Source organism: Electrophorus electricus, chromosome 1 (genome assembly GCF_041902795.1).
Source record: "Electrophorus electricus isolate QZ-2024a chromosome 1, ASM4190279v1, whole genome shotgun sequence".
Taxonomy (NCBI): domain Eukaryota; kingdom Metazoa; phylum Chordata; class Actinopteri; order Gymnotiformes; family Gymnotidae; genus Electrophorus; species Electrophorus electricus.
The window spans coordinates 31,519,100-31,539,427 of NC_137497.1; the positions used below are offsets into that span (position 1 = coordinate 31,519,100).

Consider the following 20,328-nt stretch of genomic DNA (forward strand, 5'->3'; position numbering starts at 1 on the left):
TGGGATTCAACCAATCCTCAATGATTAAACCGGTGAGCAGAGCTCACGCTATCTGCCTATTGGCCCATCCTAGGTAGCTGGTTGGGGAACGGACAGCAGGCGTAGTAGTATGATATGATGTCACTGAAAGGTGTAGAATATTCGCCATGGCACTTTTTTGAACTTCTACAGTCAAGTGTTAAATACTTTGGTGCTTACTTAGCTACTGAAGTGGTCTTCTTTTTCGAACTATTACCGAACAGTTTCGATCTGTTTTGGACATTTATGACGGACTCATCTGTATTTTAATGCAAATTAAAGTTAATATAATCTACATTGTGCTAGGGTACGTTTAATGCTAAGGCTACATTATGTCTGCTGTAGACCTAAATATTTAAATAAATACGCAAACACAATCACTGATTGAGCAGGACCTTTTTATTTCTGTTTATTAATTAAAATGTCTAGATATCCATATTATATGGGCCACTCTCCCCAGGCCTAGATTCAGCCTAAACCCAGACTTCATGTTCAGAAAACAGGCCTTTAATTAGTTTAAAATTTAAACTAACAGGTTATTTCTGATTTTACTGCAGTAGTTATTGTCCACAAGTTTAAGATTTCCTGTAACAAATTTCTATGAATCAGCCACTAAAATAATTTCAGTAAGTATGCTCTATAACACTGGGACTCACTGGAATCTCACAAGTAATGGTTGAACATTGCTTCATATTTTTCTTGTTTGCCTGATGTTACTTTGGGCTCTCCATTTTGCTTGATGAATTCCTGTAAAAGGAATATTAATGACAACGATGACAATAACAACCCACACATTATCATATGAACACATATGCATCCGCCTTTGTCAGGCCATCACAATCGACCGCTGTGTGATGGCATATCAAAAGGGCAACTGCCGCATCTTTGCACACTATGTGCACGTTATTTAAACAAATCCCTATACCCCACCATGTGTCACCTCATTCACATAATTACCAAAGCTAACGTCCCAATGTCACGGACATACCAACACTCCGACTATGGACAGCCCTGCGGATAGGGCCATGTCAGCCAAGGCAATGCAGATGATTAAACCCGTGAAACGATGCCGTACCTCTAAGTCCTCCAGCGAAGCACTGCCATCTTCCACCTTTTGACCAGTCCCACGGCTGAAGCTCAAGTAGCGTTCCTTTGTAACACAAACCGCACCACAAAGTGATGTACATTTAGTTATCTTTCCTTTTTACAACGACAGACAGAATAATGAAGGGAGACTGCATTATTGTACTTATACACAGGCTAAGATGTTAAATGTCCTGTTCTGCTATAATAATTACAATTGCATCTGCCAGCTTTCTGGGAAACAACTACCTTGTTGGTGCACCTTGCTGGTGCACTGTTAGAGTCAACAGACCATCTGTTACTGTGGACAATCTGTGTAAGATGCCCAATAGCCTTTCATTAGCATGTGCATGAATTACCACCCAAACAATATCTGTTTAGCAGCAGATCTGTGGTCAGCAAATGACTAAACAGAAGCTTCAATGTGATCAACAGAAGCAAAAGGGGACTGAAGCTATGTAAGCCTAGACTGGAGCTGCAGCCTGTCAATGTACACCTATAACATGCAAATATAAGAAGGTGTAATTATCTATTATGTATCACAGTAGCCAGTGCAAGGTAGGTGTTTCTAATAAAGTGGTTGGTAAATGTAAATGGGCAGAAAGGATCTGATCCTGGATCAGTAGCCACTCACTTAAATAATTTGGCTTTATAAACTGGTTAAACCTAATTGGGTTCATAATTAGGTTCAAATATATACACGACGAATAATAAAAGAGTGCTATGGTTATATTGAAAAATCTATTTAGAATAACCATGGTTACCCGTAGCATGTTTTGCAGGTGTCCCTCCTCGACAATTTTGGCAGCGTTTCTAAGCCCTCGAGCAAAGGTGTCCATGGCGCTGATGTGAGCGATGAACAAATCCTCCAGGTCAGTCGATTCCCGCCGAACCTTGGCGTCAAAGTTCAGGCCTCCGGGCTGTAGGCCTCCCTGGTCGATAACAGTCTGGGGGTTTGGGGCCCAAAGCACATTCCCCTTCAGTATGAACTCTCAGAAACTCAGTCCAGGTTCTGCACAGTGATTTCACAGGTTACCTTCATCACCAGGGTCGTGTTACGGATGTCCATGGGGAACTGATCGGTGTCCCAGCCCAAATCAGGGGACCCACTATTAGAGTCCACAGAACCAAGCATACCAAACCTGCACCCCACACATACACACAAAACCAAAGGCATAAGCTACTACACGATACTGAAAACGTAAAGAATGTACAGTACATAATGAGGAGAGCCATACTCAGAGGCGATGATGATGTCATGTTCGTAGGAGTGCCCTGCCAGAGTAGTGTGGTTGGGCTCAATGTTAAGTTTGAAGTCTTTATCCAGTCCAAAGTGCTTCAAAAAGCCAATAACGCTCATTGCATCTGTGAAAGTGAACAATACCTACGTTGCCGTTCAAGTTGCATGCCAGTCACATGGCGACTACAGTCAACTTTTTTCTATTTATTCCATCACTCACCTTTAATGTAAAACTCAACTTCCTGCTCCTTTAAAGAAGAGAACGTTTCTTACCGTAGTCGTACTGGTGCTTACACGGTTCCTTCGGCTTCGGCTCAATGAGGAACTGGCACTTCAAGCCGATCTTGTCTTTGTATGCTACGGTTGAGATGGAGGTCAGCATTCTTTGGCAACAAACCATGAACTAGCAGCGATGATCAAAAGTGAACTATTGCTGCTTCGTACCGACAGCCATTCTAAAAAAGCTGGCCATGTGCTTCAGTTCAGTTCTTACGTCTGTGTTGAGTGAAGACATAAAGCCTTCCCGGCCTCCCCAGAATACTGCGAGACAAGAGCACGAATTCTAAGACAGACAACCACTAACTGATCATTACATTATAAACATGCATAGCAGTGCGAACCTTAAGCGTCTCACCAAAGTTCTCAGCATTCAGCTTCTTGGCAATCTCCAGACCTTTCTTCACCTGGGCCCCAGCATAGGCAAACACGTGGAAGTCTGGGTTAGTGGCAGCTCCGTTCATATACCTGCAAGTGTAACCCAACCCAATCAGGTTTCTCCTAAACTGAACGAGACCCACAACCCTTTGTAAGAGTTCACCATGATCAGGAGAAATAACCAGGTGCTTAAGTCCTTATTACCAACTTCCTTTTGATTGATTTATGTAAAGGCATATATGCATGTATATATGTATGTATGTATCTGAGGTTCCTAATGCCCCAAATCCTTCGGGAACTTAAGTCTATCGTTAGAGAGATTGACTAGGATGGGACTGATGCAGGACTGACCTGGGATGGGCAAACAGGTTGCAGGTGATCCAGAGTACTTTAACCCCTGTCTGGTTCTGGAACTGCAGAGCCAGATCTGTCACCTCATCCAGGTTCCTGTGGGATTCCTCCAGAGTGTGGCCCTCAGGGGCCATATCCCTGAAATGGCCACATTGTCAATAGTAATAAGTCACAACAAAACTCTTCATATAGTGCTGAGTGATTCATATAGCATTCACCAGATAGGGTTAGGGTTAGGGTTAGGGTTACCTGTCATGAAAAGTGTAATATTTCACCTAAAACCAAAGAGAAATCCATTTATTTCACTAACACAGGAGTTGTTTGTATTTTTCTACTGTATATTATATGGCAGATTTTGTATTTATATATATAAAGAAATATTTTTGGAAGCAAATGGAGACAGTGTTTTGAAAACATATGAAAAAGATACTTTTTTGTCTTACACCAAGCTTGGTGAAGAACTCAAAGGCCGCACTGAGTCTCTTCTTGGCCCTCTCCATGTGACTGTCTCCCTCGTTCCATGGCCTGAGGAGGGTGGCAGAGCCGAACGGGTCGGCCCCTTGCCGCCAAGGGGGAGCCAGATTACACCTGGGGTCATTTCAGCATCGCAAAACAGGCTCTAGCGCAGAAACCGCAACAGTTGCAGTACCACAGTCGTTGGCTATTCCACTGTGTCTTAACTGGGCCAAAATGGCTGTTTTACATGTGCAGGCAGTCCCTGCGTGTGGGTGATGAGCGGCATATCCCCCACCGGCTGGCAGCTGGGCTCGTGCGTCTGGAGAGTGCTAATAACGTCTAATGCTCATTCATTTACACTGCTTTGGCGTTGCCGCCCCGCCCCGCCCCGCCCCACGACTGTCGCGTGTCAGCTGAAGGAGATGTGACGGTCATAACTATTTGCTCCAGGGCAAGTGGAGCAGCTAATCTGCAGTCACGTGGCTGTCTTACCGGTCCCGCAGAAGGAGTGCCAGTAACACACAGAGAAGCGCAGCCAATCCGCCATCGTTCTTCCCAGCAAAACCTGCAGATGAGAAAGGCCTCAATGAGTGCCTGTCTTATTAAAAACACACATGTTAGAGGAAGGCTGCTTAGTTCCTACTCTATGTCAATCTAGAGTTTCCCCTTAAAACAATAACATACTGAACCTAGGGGAAATAAATATATATACATACATATAAATACATATATATAAATACATATATATATATATATATATATATATATATGTGTGTGTGTGTGTGTGTGTGTGTGTGTGTGTGTGTGTGTGTATACATTATATAAATAATGTGTGTATGTATGTATCAACTATGCAAGCTCATATACTATTACAATATACTATTTATATAAGGGCTGTTATACTTTTTCCTTCCTGCAGTGTTTTGAAGCTGTAGTGAAGTGGTGCACCTGACTGAAGTGCTGTCTCGCCCCGTCCACCTACCTCACTGGCATTGTAATGTTTGAAACACAGCACGTCCTGTGCACAGGCGTCAGGGACGTAGGGAATCTTCGAAATTCCTTATTTTGAAATAAAATAAACAGTTGTTACGGGTAGGAGTAATTTACTTCATTTACTAGGGCAGAAGTAGGCTAGCTACGTCAACTACGCTGTCTCATCTACTTCCCTGAATGCAATCCGAATACATATGCCACCGTGCAAAGTTCTCATACAAAATCACTGACCGATCGTTTAAAAAAAAAAACACGACAGGAATAAAATGGAGCGGTTTCAGATTTGCGAAAAGCAATGTGTAGATTCTGGTGCAACTTTATCATTGTGCAGTTTGACCATCTCAGATCGAAAGTATGGATAAAAACTTGAAAATGTAAATAGAAAAGATTCTATTTACCTGTGAAAAATTCTTTGTTTGTCGACATGAGTTTCGTCGTATTCGCTTGGTTTTTGACTTGCAACAACACCCCCTTAAACTCATCATGGGCCACAAGGTGTCGCTCTGATCATCTGCTGCTTTCACGCAAGCATATCGACCAATTTGGGGAAACTGTGTTCATCCTTTCGATTGACTTGTGCTTCCTTGTAAGGCTTGTCATTATTCCAGAATTTCACTATAAATAAATACTGCAATTATCCTACGTAATTTTTAAATGTATCTTGGCACTGTCGTATCTTTGATATCAACGGGTAGTCAAACAAGTAGAATATAAGCTACTTGTTTTAACTACTACCTACTTTCTAAAATATATGTTTTATTGATAATATTCAGAAATGTCCTATTTAGTCTATTGGTGTTCAAGCACAATTTAACGCTTGGTACTCATAGCTGTATTTTATTGTGTAATACAAAATCAATGATGCCAAAAGATCAAAAGAAAACGTAAAAACAGGACAGTATCCACATCCATAATACACAGTATGTACATAGATGTCAGTAGACTACACCAACAAAATAAACCAGAACCTTTGGTCTGGAAGCCGAGGAGAAAACAATTAAATCTCTTGAGAAATTTACACTAGGCTATGGGTAATGGTTACTGCTACAGGACTGCCGTTTTTGTAGTTGTTTTTTTTTTAAAGCACAACATGGACTACAATGCAGCTTCTATGGCACAGCATGAACAAATGTTTTGTATCCTTGCTGTTGTATATTAAACAGCGTTTGAGGGTTTTTTTGCAAAAGAACAGGAAAGGCGAGTCCAAACCAGGCACGGGAGAACGAGGCACTTTTGCGCCTGGTTTAACGACATCGGTTTTTGGCACGTAATAGCGCTGCAGTACTGTAGATGGCGGTAGAGAGCAAGCGGTACAGCGCTTCGTATGCAAGCGATGATTTTACAGGACGCTACGCTATGGAAACAGATGGCTCTCGTTCTCTAGTCGTCGTCGTCTTGTTCTTGCTCTTCTTATCTTTCGTCCTGTGGCAGGGCTTGCACACGCAGCACAAGATGCACGGTGACGCCAGTAAAAGCAAAGGCGACGTCACCAGCACGATGACGCTGATCCCAACCAGGATGCCCGCCACCTGGGCACAGGTACAGACCAAAACACAGAGCACTCGAGCCTCGGGTCAGATATCTCTTTATGGGCTGCGAAACAGTGGGTAAATTATACCTGTGGAATTTACTTGGTAACTGAGGAAACAGTAGCGATACACTGTGCATATATTAAATCACAGAAACAAGAAGGGTGCCATGTCCTTGTACCTGTGTCCTGTTCCACATGACAGAAGCTCTGGAATGGCCCAGCCTATAACGACATGGCCCTTTGTCATAGTGTCGCAGGAAAATGTCTCCCTGAAAACACAGACACACACACAAAACCATGTTTGTGACTAGAGATACCACAATATTTGTCCCATATTAAAACCACCTGAGACATCAGGGGTACTAACATCCAGGTTCTGGAGGCAGTACCAACAGAACGTGTGCTTGCAGCTCTTGCAGAGCATCTGAGCGCATCCCTGGTTCCGCTCGATGTATACTCTGCACTTGGGGCACTGCTTGATGGGCGCGTCGGCGTGGGGCATCCCACTGCGCAGGGCACACGGCAGACATGTGAGCCACATGGTCACAACAGTGTAGCAGCGCTGTGACACGAGACTCAGGGTCTCAATAGAATGGTGAACAGAATCTGTTTTATTAGCCCAAACGCATTTTCATTCATTCATACGCTGGTCACAGTGACCTGTCATTAGCAGGTGGCACCACTAGAGGGTGCTGTGAGCAGAAGTGGCTATCCTCCCATAGTTCTCTGCATTCGCAGCAGAAGACAGCATGGCATTCGGGGCAGTGCATGGGGACCGGTGTACCCTCGGCACTAGGCATCACATTGCATACTGCCTGACATTCCAACACCGGGCACCAAGACTTACTGGGGTCCAGCTGAACTCCTGAGAGGAGAGAGAGAGAGAGAGAGAGAGACAGAGAGAGAAGTAGCTTGACTACAAATGTTACCAAGAACAACTAGGCAGCATGAACATTGAACATCACATGAATCTGCCCTGTTAACATCCATTCACAGGTAGTGTCCCTGGTGTTTTTCAGACTACACACTGATAGGCACTGTCCGGACCTACCAAAATGTCACCAGCACTGACCAGTCGACCAATCCAGGATCTGCAGCTAAACTGAGCTGATGTTGCACAGTTCACCGCATCACCAGCCAGATCAAGCAAGAAGCCCAGCACTGCCAACAGGAACGTGGCTGGAAATTCTTCAGCCTCACAGCTCTGAAAGAGCTCGTTGTATTTTGGTAGTTTTGTTAAGTACACGGTGTGGGATTTGGTAACCGCAGAGCTGCTCCACCTAGGCTGCTCTGCTTGTGCAATGAAATTTGGTCTGTCAGATAATCACCAGAGTGGCAGCAACTCAAACATGGACGCTCTTTAAAAATGTCACTCTGCCGGAAACATATAAGTGTTCAAACTAACGTTAGGCTTGTTACGTCTGAGGGTTGGAAATGACAACATGTTTTCTGCTGGATTAACGAGAGTAGTGAAGTGGTCTGTGGCATTTTGGGATTGCCTCCTGTAATGCCAGTAGGAGGCTAGATTTCAAATGGTTTGTCTGTTAAGCATACACCCCCTGTCCCAACCCCTGAGAGGTGGCTCTCTGCAGAATAAGGGAAGATGGGTCAGGACAGCAGATTTGCCATCGACTGCAACACATTGAGGCCTTGTGATGCTTCTGATCTGCTGTTTAATAATTAAGACCCAGTTTGAGAGCATGCATACACATGCACAAATGCACACATGCACAAACACGAACTTACCTCTCATAAATTTGAGACGCTGGTAAAGCTCTGCTTGATCAGCAGTTGCAAAAGAGGCAATCTGTGTGAACAAGGGAATTCATAAAGTCAGGGCTCACAGCAACTAGAGCAACAGAAGGGTCAGTGGAAAAAGCAGTTCACCCTTCATAATGGGCCATTTGTGTACTGACTCTGTTGGCCTGACCTTGGCCTGCTTTGCAGTGGATTTTGCAAAAAGAAGGCAATTTGTTTAAAAACAAAACATAAAGCCAAATCACAGGACCGGGTGATTTCATGATGAATTAAGATCGTGTGTTTTATTTAAAGCCAAATGCCTTTGGCACTTTATATTGTGAAAGTCTTTTCCATAAAAAGCTAAATTTCTTCTATGTTTACAGATCACTGAAATTATGTGATGGATGAAATGACACTTCTTGCTTTTGTGCATCTGGTTAAAGTGACAGCACCTAACTGCCTACTAATCATCAGTTGTTCATACTGATAAATTACTCATGAGATTTCAGATAAACAGATTTGGTTATTTTATTGACTATTAAATTATTTTGTTGAGTAAAGAGTGGCACTGTTTGTGCGTGTATGTACCTCTGAGTCCAGGAGCACTCCTGCATGCTTGCAGGCCAGGTCAGGGCAGGTAATGGGATCTCCACCCCTGGTCAGTATGGTTTGTTGCACATACTGACACAAACACTGAAATCAGGAAACAACATGTTCTCATTGCACCAACCTCTTTAATGACTAAGAACTGTAACCAGTTCCAAGACGCTATTGAAAATAACAGGGGGAAGAAAAAAAAAAAAAGCTATTTAACTTAGAACCGCTTTGTCTATACCTTGCGGTCTATTTTCACCCCGGAGCCAGTTTCATTCCGTTATCCATACAAAGCCTCCTAACAACCTAAGGGGTCACCTTTCAGGGTAGTCACGCAGTGTAAGCCATTTGATTGTCCTGCGGCGTACACTGCGTGCTTACATTTGGGTGGAGAAGAGGGAGGTGTAAAAGCCAACACCATAAGTTGTGGAAGACATGACACCAAAGTGTTTTGGGTTATTGTACTCCCCTTGGCATTGGACGGCAGGGGCAGAGCCATGCGGATAAACATCCAAACACTTCCAACAAGCCACAGGTGCATGCTTGTGTTTGGGCACGGCATGTGTTTCATTCTAGGAAATTTGTCTTCTGTCAGCTGCTAATTTCTAGTTGACAGATTTCTGGACAATGAGCCATAAGGACCAGAAAAAAAACACTGGCGCGCATTGTGTGGCACCATGCCGCTGAGGCTTTTGATAAAGAAAACCTTGCGAAGCTTTCCCCATGCCTCAGCCACTGGCAATCAGTCCGCTGCCGGTGGTGAGTGGCGAAGGTGTCGTACCCGGGTGCAGAACACGCAGTCACAGGAGCGCAGGCGGCTCACGGTTGCCGCTGGACAGTCGCTCAGACACAGCTTGCAGTGCACTGCGTCGGCCGTGGTCTGGACGGAGGTGCTGGGTCCGTCGGCCATGTTGTCGGGTCTGCCTGCCTGTGGGGCTCTTCGTAGTTCAACCCCTCTGTCTGGGAATGGGCGCAAAAAAGTCTTCCATTTTCCTGAAGGGCACAGGGAAAGAAGGGAGTGACTGAGGGTGAAACAGCCATGATGGACAGCTGGCAGGTGTGTGCGTGAATGTGTGTATGCAGGCATAACTAGACCCAGGCTTGTAAAATATGAATCTTCCCTATAGCATGTGTATATATAAACATCATCAGGAAACTAATACACTGCAGAGTAACAATAAGTGCACTTCAGAACTGCACTGAACCGCACCTGGCATTAAAGCACTGGTATAGCTCCTGCCGCCTTGCTGTAAACAGTAAGGAAATAATGAAATGACGATTAATGATTCGCGTGCGGGCGTGTCATTAATGACGTTTCCCCTTGTCTAGGTGACGTCACACCCCACCGGCGCGGTATTGGAGCGGAAGTTCGGGCCTGGAGGCTATCGCTTTTAAAGATAACCGCAATTATGAACAATGGACCGTCACAAAACAAAGAAAAGATAACAGGAAACAACATCTAGGCTATATTTGCTTTACTTCTCTACTTAACATATATATATATATATATATATGTATGTATGTATGTATATGTGTGTGTGTGTGTATGTATATGTAGTGAAGATTTATTCCTATGCTCCTCGTCTCTGTATTGGCAGTTCACACTACTATAACTTAATGTGTGTGTGTGTGTGTGTGTGTGTGTGTGTATACGGTTACTAAATTCCCCTTGTTCCACCTGTTTCACATAAAAGAATAAAATGACATTAGTGTGAGCAGGCCTGCCATTAGACAGAGGTACGAGAAAACAGCTGTTCAGTGGAGCAGCCTGTAGCCTGCATTCAGGTATAGTCTACTAAACACTGACTTCTTAAAATTGCATTATAAATAAAGGGAACTAGTTAGAGAGTTATACTTACTGAGATTAGCACACTAATAAAAAGAAATCACAGGTTCTACATAAGGATTTAAGATGTTAAAAGCCCCTTTCGCAAAACAGTTACATATAGTAAAACAGTGAAATATAGTTCGCGTTCTGATGTTATTCTGCGCCCTCTATGTCTACGGTAAATAATGATTATAACTTAGCTTTCGCTACGTATGGAAGTTTGTCTAATTCAAAATATCGTCGACGAATATCGCAGAATCAATCGAATTATGTCAGGGGTGTAACATAATTTTGCACTTTGAACTCAGCACCCGCACACAAACCTGCGCATGGTCTATAGTTGGCTTCCCCCGTAGGTTATTACATAGGCTACTACCGTCCACGCACAGCCGATAAATGTACTAGCCATACCGGTCGACGGCACTCCGTGTTGAAGATACCTCGGGATCCTTGCTCCGCCGTCTCTGTGATTTCCGCTAGGACAGAGACATGTCCGTTTTATACACGGTAACCTTCGGAACTCGTCCGGTCACAGTCAAGCACCACCCATTTACTTTAGTTTCGAGCGGGTACATTCATCCGACACCGATCTGAGGTCTTTGTCATGTTGCATAAAGGTGCTCCGTTCGCTTTTGGGCTGATCGTTAGCAGCGGTGGGTGGGAACTTCATCTTACCACGCCTCGGCACGCACCACCTCCAGGCAGGTTGACAAGCTGATGTAGTGAAGATTTATTCCTATTCTCGTCTCTGTATTGGCAGTTCACACTACTATAACTTAATGTATGAATCCACGACATTTATCACTTTTGAACCAAATGTTTTGAATAATATAACATAGTAGTGTACAGGTACTTACAAAAATGCAATCTTATCAAGTTGTGTGTTTCATAATAAACGAATTTGAATTTTCTGTATAACAAGCTGCTCCTTTACAAAATAACCATATAACCAGCAGATGGCGGTAATGATCAAATTTCAATTACAAAATTTAATTTCCAAGGCAACATTGGCGCATGGAAAAGATGCAGGCATGTGGAGGACTCAGCCCGCCAGCGTGGAAAGTTGGCGGTCTTTAAATGCAAGCCGATGTCTTCTACTGAGCCGAATAACCTCGACGGCGGGCGATGCCGAGTATGGCTTGCTGCTATCGGTCAGGCATTTGGGAAGCGCCATCAATCATTCTACTCAGTTTCTCGGTAAATTATTAGATGTGAACACCGGAATCAAGACTGCTGTTAATAGCCTGTAAAGTCCTTGGACTATCAGGACTGTTATTTTAATCTGCCCACTTTGTTAAAATATCTAATTGTCTAATTGCTAACTACCAATTTATTTTTCCCGTATCTAGAAATAGACAACTTTTGCCTGACATGTATGATGAAACATGAAGTTATTCTTTTATATATATATATATATATATATATATATATATATATATATATATATATATATATAAAAGGTTAGTTTCTGATGATTCGGCTGTTTCTGGTTTTGTTGTTTTTTGCAAAAGTAATGAAATGCCTTTTGGAGGTCGAAAGAGAGTTCGAAAAAGAGAGGGTGCGCATAGCATAACCTTGAGAGCATAGCTATCTTTGAAGGATTATAGATATCTGTTCTGCTATCAACTATTTGATATCCTGCTCAAATATTACTCTTGGGTTGCTGGCCTGTTGCTATTTTGAGAGCTATTAGAGTGCTATTAATAACACTATCCAGGGAGAAGGAAATTGGAAGAACTCAAAGAGTCACCATAATCTCTGTGCTCCGGGTCTTGTAGAGAACATATTTTGTTACATCCCGCATAACAGTGTATTGAGCTTCTGCTGTGGTATATCAGTAATACCACTGTCTGTCTGTCTGTCTGTCTGTGTGTGTGTGTGTGTGTTTGGGGGGGGGGGTTTGTTGTGGACATGCACATCTATAGGTGGGCGATGGTAGCTCAGTGGTACTTGACTTGTAATCGGAAGGTTGCTAGTTCAAGCCCCACCATTACCAAGGTGCCACTATTGGGCCCCTGAGCAAGGCCCTTAACCCTCAATTGTACAAACCTCAGTTGTACTCAGTCATAATTGTAAATTGCTTTGAATCAAAGCATCAGCTAACCCTTCCCACATCTTAATGGTCAAACCAGACCATTCAGGGCTGAGTGCTGTGGATCATACAGCTGCCAAGCAGTTGATAGACAGTAATATTTTATTGAGTATCAAATCAGATATGTAATGTGAGGAGGTGTTGGATTTATTGAAGTGTACATGAAGCGAATGAACCTACTGTGATGGTCTCAATTCCAGATAGTTGTTCAGTCTCTTGATTGCTGCAGTGAGATTATAATGTTATACTCTCATCAGGTCCTAAAGCTCACATAGTTCACATTTTTGATGTCCAGTCTATTTCTAACGTAGATTACAAAAGACTCAATGCCACAATTTCTGGCAAATTTGGATTGAAAACTAATGGGAAAGGAGAGATGCTATTATGAGATAACACATTTGTTCTTGAGAAGAACAAAACATTTCTTACTCCCCTCTGAAACATTTCTTGGAGATGACTTTAATACTTGGTGTCAGACTTGGTTCCCACTGCAAGGCTGAGTGAGTGTAAACTTGTATGTGGCTTAATCCCATGGTATAATGTCATGTGTATCTTAATCACATATGCAGTATATTCTCATGCAGGGTGTAATCTCATATGCGCTATAATCTCATGCATGACGTAATCTTGTATGTGGTGCCTTTCTGTGCACTTCTGCTCTCCACTGCACCACGTGATGGCATTGCGGCAGGTCCTACCCTTACGACCCAGGCTCGTGTTACCTGGGGAAAGTGGCTGGCAGCACAGTAGCCCATGTGGCCAACGGAGTTTCTGTGCATGACGGCGCTTGGACCCAAGATGCCTGTAATCTGATGCTACGCCTTGTGCTGAATGCGCAGCAGGAATTTCCCAGCAGGCCTTCAACATTTTACTATAGGCTTAAAAGAGGCCATTGATATCAGTGAAACCTGTGTAACCTTGAGTAAGATCTACAGTTGTCATTTATGCCTGGGTCATATAGATGCCATTTGATGCTATTTCATCTGATTTAGCCAGTAAGACATAAAAAGATTTAATGCACTCTGAATAATATTTCTCCATCTAAATGTAGTTTAATAGTCTAACTAGCTGAAGCAGTTAGTGAACTGAGTGGGCTACTGCACTGACGAGTTAATCTTGCAACTAGTTTGTAGTGTATAGAACATTGTGCATAGATAAAAAAAAAACAACACACCATCTTTCAGACAACCTGTAAGTAGAAAAAAACTTTCTTTCTTTTCTTAATAGAAACATAATAACAAAACTGTCTTTCCTGAAGACAGTATTGACAGTAGCAGTTTTGACAGTGGAGGACACAATAGGATATAGTCTACGGTCAGGTCTGTGTATAATCAACAGCACAAGACAAGGGTTCAGGTTCATCTATGTGCCATAGAACGTCCTCTCTCCTTTCCTGGATGTTCCTGACAGCAGTGATGCAGTGAATGTCCAAACACACTCAGGCATCACCTACGTGGGTGCGCCGCTTGGGGAAACGCTGACAGAGAACAGTAACTCTGTGATATTGTTGGCGTCACAGAGCTTGGCACCATACGCTATTTTTAGCCATCGCTTCTCAGAAGTAGCAGATGCAATATTCAGCGCTTTCACATTAAGGTCATTTTTACTGTTGAGCCGTCTGCACACCCATTTTTGTAAAAATTGTGATTGGCATGAACTGCAATAGGTCACTTTAACCCAACACGTAAATGGCAGTTATACAAACAGTCTGAGAACAAGCTCACCCAGAGTAAATTGCTTTTGGATCTGGCTTGTAACTCACTCACTCAGTCACGTTTAACATAATTTGCCACAAGGGGTGCTGTTGGCACTGGAATAGGTTTGGTGCCTCACATCAATGACACTGTGTCCTAAATAATTCAATAAATCAACAGGGCCCTCATTGAGGAAGAATACAAATATTAAAGCACATCTTGTTGTTTTGCCTCAGTTTGCAATCAGCAGTTATCGAAAAGTCTTGACGAGCTGAACTTGAGAAAGCCTTTAATGCTCGAGCAATCTGAGATGAGCCATATGGCAGTCACCCCTTGAGATTAGTCATTCTGCCCTTTCATCACTAGAGAAAACCAATCGGTATCCCAAACACCTAACATGATGTACACGTTCAAAAATAGAAGCACGATATTATTTAAAGAGGACTGGGCAGCGAATAAGCATCATTTATTGTTAGTGGATAGAAACATCAAAAGGAGGTAGCTAATATAATTTAGACCAGTGTACCTGCAAGACGAGATGCACTGCCTCAGCAGATCGCCCCGATCATACCTGGTCAACTCTTACAGCGATGTAAAAGAATCGGACGAGACAAAAAGGGAATCGTTTGAGGCCACCTGGTTAGACCTGGTGATGGAGACAAGGCCAGAATTCAAGTACGTCTCGTTTTTTTGTCCCGTTTGCTCTTGCACATGAACTTAATTAAATTGTTGACCCTTAAATTGTTGGGTCAAAGTTGGGTCAGAAGAGCTGACCTTCCCACTTGCTTAATTGAAACGGCGAAGGATGTGGTTAACGATATATTACTCTGCTAAGATTAACAAAGTTCATACTATAGAGTAACCTGAACAAACGTTTGGGATTTGGCTTTGTTTGCGCTATAATAAATTGTAACCCTGCTCATATACTATATTTAGGGAGGGTATACATATAAATAAATACAAAGCGGATATAATGAAAATAATTTAAAAAATCACCAAGCATTTTTAATCGGTGTTGATTGGTGAATTCGTCTTCTCCCCATATTCCTGAACAGAGCAGCCTTCAGTTTGATGTGAAGATACTTTTGGGATTATTGAGTGTTTATTGCAAGTGAATATCTGATCATTAATTACCGATCACTTCTCTTTAGAATTACGCTCAACGAGAGAGACTCGTCGCGAAAGGAAACATACGAACGGAAGCAGGCGGTTCATTTCGTGGTGCGCCGATTCCCTACCCAGACACTTTGGACTGGTCAGGACGGGTCCGAGATGAAGGAGTATCATCTACCGTATAAAAAAACCGTCCTCCCCATACCGATCTTCGTTCCCAGAGACTTGACAGCTGCAGATGAGACGAACCGAGAGCCGTCTCCTCCCTTTTTGCAGTCTATCATGGACTTTGAGAAGAGCAGGGATGAGAGGAAACAGCCGTCGTCCATTATGAAAGACCTACCACGGGCAATCCAGTCCGGCAGTCCAGAATTCAGAGCCTCCAGACTCATTTCCCCGCCGAGCCACGTGCAGCGGCGCGAGTAGCGTAATCACTACAGTTTTAGGCTAAAATGTGTTTACTATGTGTTGATAAATGTGTGTAAATTGACAAATGTAAAAAGTACAGATTTAGGCTACGTTTACTTGCACGTATTATGTTCATGCAAATGTAAACTATTCGGACTGAATTGGTATTTTGTTGATGTTTTTGCATAAAAGCATGCGGCAGAGGCAAAACTGAGAGTCTATGAATGGGTTAAAAGCAACGTTTTAGAAAATATGGATTGGACTTTAGCTTATTGTACTTGGTACGGTCTGCCAGTGCTTGGTGAAACATTTGGCTCTCGTAAAATTCCTAAAAGTTCCGTTTGGTATATAAAGGGCAAGCAGGATTCGTTGCAGTAGGTGCACAAATCGTTCTAGTATAAATCAGATACTGCCATCTAGTGGAAAACGCGCTAATTATTTGTAACAAATTGTTATAGTATTATAAATCATTTAACATTACTTACTAATAAAATGTATGTGTAATATTTTGTTTGTAAATAAAATAACTTCCGATATATAAAATAAATCAATACACTTGATCATTTTTCTACTACTCAATCTATTCAATGCATGAAATAATGTCTTTTTCAGAGCATTTACATAGAACTATCTTAAAATAGTAAATTAACACCCGTGCACACAATTTCCCATATAAACTACTTAAATATTCTGGAGTATAAAGTGTGCTTAGAGTATGAAGTATGTGTGTGTATGTGTGAGTGAAAAAGTGTTGTAAACATGAATTCAAGCAATTGAGTATACTTTATTTCATGAACAAACACATTGAAATATCATATTAGAATATGAATCTATCATTACCATGATCAACATTTTTAAAGACAATCTGTCAAGACAAAACATATAGAATCTCATTCTCCTTAAACCCAACAAAAGATGTTAAACACACACACGCAAAAAAAAACAAACAGTAGCGATTATTCTGGCATGATTGTCAGTAGGTTTCGACGTTCCTACCCCAAATATTTCATAAATAGACAAGAAAAAAAAAAAGAAAGTAAAAAATAACAGTGTTGCAAACCAGAAGGGCAGCAACACCCTGCTACTGTTTTACATAATTCAAGACAAGCTGTGTCTGTTCCTGATCTGCTGTGGCATCTGGGTTACTTGCTGTTTGGCGCTGACCCCTTCAGTGTCTCCTCTGCCCTTTTGTACTTCTGCAGGGTGACCTGTAGCTGCCAGTATCTGAGGTACAGCCACATCAACTTCCCGTTTTTCCTCTTGTCCATGTTCAGCAGGTCTGCGCAGTGCCGGTCGTTCCTAAAAATGTCTCTGAGATCCTCCTCCAAAGCCAGCTCGGTACCCACGGGGTGCTTGGCCGCCGTGAGCAGCAGGTTCTTCTCCATCTCTAGTCGGTGCACCCTGGGCACCAGCAAACTACAGAAGGCATCCTGCCTCTCTGTCAGCTGGAGCTCCAGTTCCTGCAGAAGAGCCCGGGCTCTCTGCTGCCACTCCTCCTCCTGTTCCAGGGCCAGGCGCAGAGCCGTCCCGACTGCCCCGGAGTACAGGGTGGCCCTCTTCTCCTGCTCCAGATCCTCACGTTCCTTCTGTAGCCGCTTGCGTTCCTCCAGGAGCTGCTGGCTCTGGGCAGCCAGGGCTTTCCTGTAGCCCTGTACCCGCTGGCGCTCCTTCTCCAGCTCCAGCTCCAGCAGGGCGGCCGTCCGGCGGCTCTGTGCGACTGTGTCTTTGTACTTGAGCTCCAGGTCTTTAGTGAGAGCAGCCATATCCTGTTCAAACTGGCCCTTCACTTTCTCAATCTGCTTCTCGGACTCTCGCGTCCAGATCCAACCTAATGGAACAAACAGTGCAAAAACAAACACGGTCAACAGTTATTGGAGATTTGTGAAATAAGGAGTGTTAGGTCCAAAGAACAAAAAGCTTGAGTATAAGAGAAGTGACTGGCAAGGGCAAACGGCACCAGGAAGGGTAGAAAAGAATTGTGAAAAAATTAACTCCAAATCTGTGCATTGAAACTATGAACCATCAACCCTTAAATGGCAATGGGCTTTGGCGGGAGGCTAATGCACAATTCCAGCGTCATCCATGATCTTAGTGAAGGGTTACTTACGAAAGGCAGCCAGACCAATCATCGGGACTAATAGTGCATAGTTCCATTTTCCTCCATCAGCACCTCCCTGTGGATCCGGCCTTATATTCCATCTAGGAGGATCATTTAGGTTGTTCATTGAGAACCCCTGTTCAAATGACAATTAAATCATTCTTTTCCTATTCCTTTACAGACAATCATAACCTTTGTGTCAAAACAAAGCCTTAAGCTGCGGGGAGCGGCATTTGCTATTGTTTCACGGTTTGTTATGCTAGCAAGCTAGCTAGCTAGCTAGATAACGCTACGTTTTTGATAACCGAGTTTACTCTTCATTTAAAGGTTGGTTACTGTAAAGGCAATCACGAAACAATATCAGCAACCTTTTGGAGAATGCGTTACTTCTGAAATCTAGTTACCTTGGTACACTTTTGTGACAGGCGCTAACATTTTGTACACGCTTCTAGCTAGTACACCTGCTTATAGGCTAAGTTTGTAAAGCAAGACTTCAAATGGTCCCCAACCTAGACCTGCTATTGCCTACCCCTACACTAAACTAACCTAATGCTATTTTAATTTAAACCATAGCTTAAATGTTCTCTCTATTTGTTTTTAAATACAGAGTCACAGCGTTTCACAATAAGAAATATTAAATGACGTTTTGATGCACTCACCTAGAAGAAAGCAAGAGCTTAGGTACAGGATCAAGTTCTTTCCTTCTCTGCGTAAAGTTACGTATGTGGTGTTATGCTACGGAATATTAACATACGCAATTTTAGTAGCCAGATAACGCCGAGCTGACATTTACACGTGGGTTATTCGTGTTTTACATGATGGATTGTGTTGATGATATCGACCAATATTTAAAGGATCATCCTACATATTTATTACCGGCATACTTTATGATATATACCTTCAAATTCGGCCAATACCCTTGCTCTTGGCAATGTAAAGAACTATGGTAGTCACTGAATTCCCCCCGATATCCCGCACATTGGAACAGCCCAAATCAAGCGGGCTATTCAAAAGAGAACAACTGCTTCGTCACAAGAGAACTGGGCGGAAGAAGTGAGTTCTGTTTCAGTAACATCTCTCATCCAAACAATATCCATCCATCCAACCATCCATCCAGAGTAGCCTTTGATTAAAGTTTTTCCCTATCAGTTAGGAAGCTCAAAAACAGTAACTGCGTAAATGCTCACCCTTGAGATTATGCCTCATAAAGTATACGTGTAGTCAGAAATAGTATTATCCTATGAGACACGTTGTTTTTTTTAGCAGAAATATATTCAAATTCTATAGTCTGAGTACCATGTAAATGAGTACAGACTATCAAATTTACATTTGATAGCTATGATATGGGGCCATGTAGAAAACACATTCCTACTTTGAATGTGAAGTAGGATTACAAATCCACTTTTCAGCTAAGTCAGAATAAAAGATATATGTTATAACCATAAATAGGGGGGGGGGGGGGGACATTCCGATGTGTTTTGTTAAGAAGCGGTTGAAGGTGTAATCTTCCCCCTACATTTTCAGCACAGAGGTTTATGTAATAACAAATATTAATCTAATCTGTATGAAGGAAATGTTCTTCAAGTGGGAACCCTCAGTGGTTACTATATAGGGAGAAGTTTTGTGTAAGAAGAACAAAGACTGAAAAGACTTTTAGCTAGGCCTTGGATAAAGTGCCTTTGTCATTTTATTTTTTCATTTTATTCACATTTTCTTTCATTGTGATAAAGCTAATAATTTGATGGAGAAAAGTGTTAGGAATCAAACAAAATGTAATCTTAAATGCTTAGTCATGAATGCTTCGTGCATATTTTAAGAGCTTTACTCTGAATCCCATTTTTCTGGAAACCGTGTGTACTTCACTGCAATTTTGACTAGAACCAAGTGTCAGTGCTGAAACCTTTAATTAGAGATACCTACAATACAAGACAATGCTATAGAATACAGGAATATAAAACAGTGCGAGAACAATTACTAAACAAGTACAAATCTAAAATCTTACAAATGCCTGATTAGGCTTAATTAATCTTTTTTTTTCTGAGAGTTGTTTTCAGTCAGCATTTGAAGACAACGAGGGACAGCCAGCCAGTGGAAGTTCATTCAACCAACTGGGTGACAGGACAGAGAAGAGTCTTTCTTATAGCTTATTTTATTTTATTTTATTCTTTTTAAAAAATTTTTTACATTTACATCACATCCACTGAGCAAAATTAGATTTTAAAATGAAAAGGACTCACATTAAAAAGTGGAGAATAAACCTTTTTTTTTTTTTTTTCAGAATTAACCACAACTGAAATGTTCTGTAAAAGTGCAGATAATACTTGAATGTAGAAAGTAACTATAGCAAACTATAGCATAGCTTAATGAATAGGCTATGTGTCAGAAAATGCTTTATTATGGAAAAGGGAGGGGTGGGGTTAGAATTGGTTGAGTAA

General features: G+C 42.2%; 3 protein-coding genes across 4 annotated transcripts; 1 reads left to right on the forward strand and 2 right to left on the reverse strand.

Annotated features, from left to right (window-relative positions):
• Window positions 1-399: 399 nt before the first annotated feature.
• Window positions 400-11,245, reverse strand: rnf144b (ring finger protein 144B). Of its 2 annotated transcripts, XM_081715156.1 has the most exons (18): window positions 10,929-11,245; window positions 9,871-9,907; window positions 9,442-9,653; window positions 8,655-8,759; window positions 8,073-8,133; window positions 4,785-4,861; window positions 4,295-4,367; window positions 3,790-3,905; window positions 3,596-3,621; window positions 3,347-3,484; window positions 2,976-3,085; window positions 2,786-2,881; window positions 2,615-2,698; window positions 2,340-2,466; window positions 2,138-2,243; window positions 1,866-2,048; window positions 1,094-1,168; window positions 400-765 (listed from the first exon to the last, which is right to left on the reverse strand). In XM_081715156.1, exons 2-18 carry the CDS (start codon window positions 9,875-9,877, stop codon window positions 682-684), a joined length of 1,680 nt encoding a protein of 559 aa, XP_081571282.1. In that variant the 5' UTR covers window positions 9,878-9,907; window positions 10,929-11,245; the 3' UTR covers window positions 400-681. The 2 variants fall into 2 exon arrangements, with proteins under 2 accessions (XP_081571282.1, XP_026865317.2); XM_027009516.3 differs by lacking the exons at window positions 8,073-8,133; window positions 8,655-8,759; window positions 9,442-9,653; window positions 9,871-9,907; window positions 10,929-11,245 and adding an exon at window positions 5,194-5,325.
• Window positions 11,246-14,736: 3,491 nt separating this feature from the next.
• Window positions 14,737-16,355, forward strand: zmp:0000000930 (telethonin). The gene is made up of 2 exons (XM_027009524.3): window positions 14,737-14,949; window positions 15,426-16,355. Exons 1-2 carry the CDS (start codon window positions 14,813-14,815, stop codon window positions 15,811-15,813), a joined length of 525 nt encoding a protein of 174 aa, XP_026865325.1. The 5' UTR covers window positions 14,737-14,812; the 3' UTR covers window positions 15,814-16,355.
• A 204-nt stretch (window positions 16,356-16,559) lies between these two features.
• On the reverse strand, window positions 16,560-18,634 carry ccdc127a (coiled-coil domain containing 127a). Its single transcript, XM_027009504.2, has 3 exons — window positions 18,553-18,634; window positions 17,903-18,029; window positions 16,560-17,623 (listed from the first exon to the last, which is right to left on the reverse strand). Exons 2-3 carry the CDS (start codon window positions 18,018-18,020, stop codon window positions 16,938-16,940), a joined length of 804 nt encoding a protein of 267 aa, XP_026865305.1. The 5' UTR covers window positions 18,021-18,029; window positions 18,553-18,634; the 3' UTR covers window positions 16,560-16,937.
• Window positions 18,635-20,328: the final 1,694 nt, after the last annotated feature.

Excerpts from the sequence above, each read along its gene's own strand:
- zmp:0000000930 (XM_027009524.3), top strand. The coding sequence starts at position 14,813 with ATGCACTGCCTCAGCAGATCGCCCCGATCATACCTGGTCAACTCTTAC. Across the intron at positions 14,950-15,425 it reads GAGACAAGGCCAGAATTCAA|AATTACGCTCAACGAGAGAG; the intron begins GTACGTCTCGTT and ends ACTTCTCTTTAG.
- rnf144b (XM_081715156.1), bottom strand. Across the intron at positions 3,622-3,789 it reads AGTTCTTCACCAAGCTTGGT|GTGAAATATTACACTTTTCA; the intron begins GTAAGACAAAAA and ends CTTTGGTTTTAG. Across the intron at positions 2,467-2,614 it reads TAAGCACCAGTACGACTACG|ATGCAATGAGCGTTATTGGC; the intron begins GTAAGAAACGTT and ends TCACTTTCACAG.
- ccdc127a (XM_027009504.2), bottom strand. The coding sequence starts at position 18,020 with ATGAACAACCTAAATGATCCTCCTAGATGGAATATAAGGCCGGATCCA. Across the intron at positions 17,624-17,902 it reads GATTGGTCTGGCTGCCTTTC|GTTGGATCTGGACGCGAGAG; the intron begins GTAAGTAACCCT and ends TTGTTCCATTAG.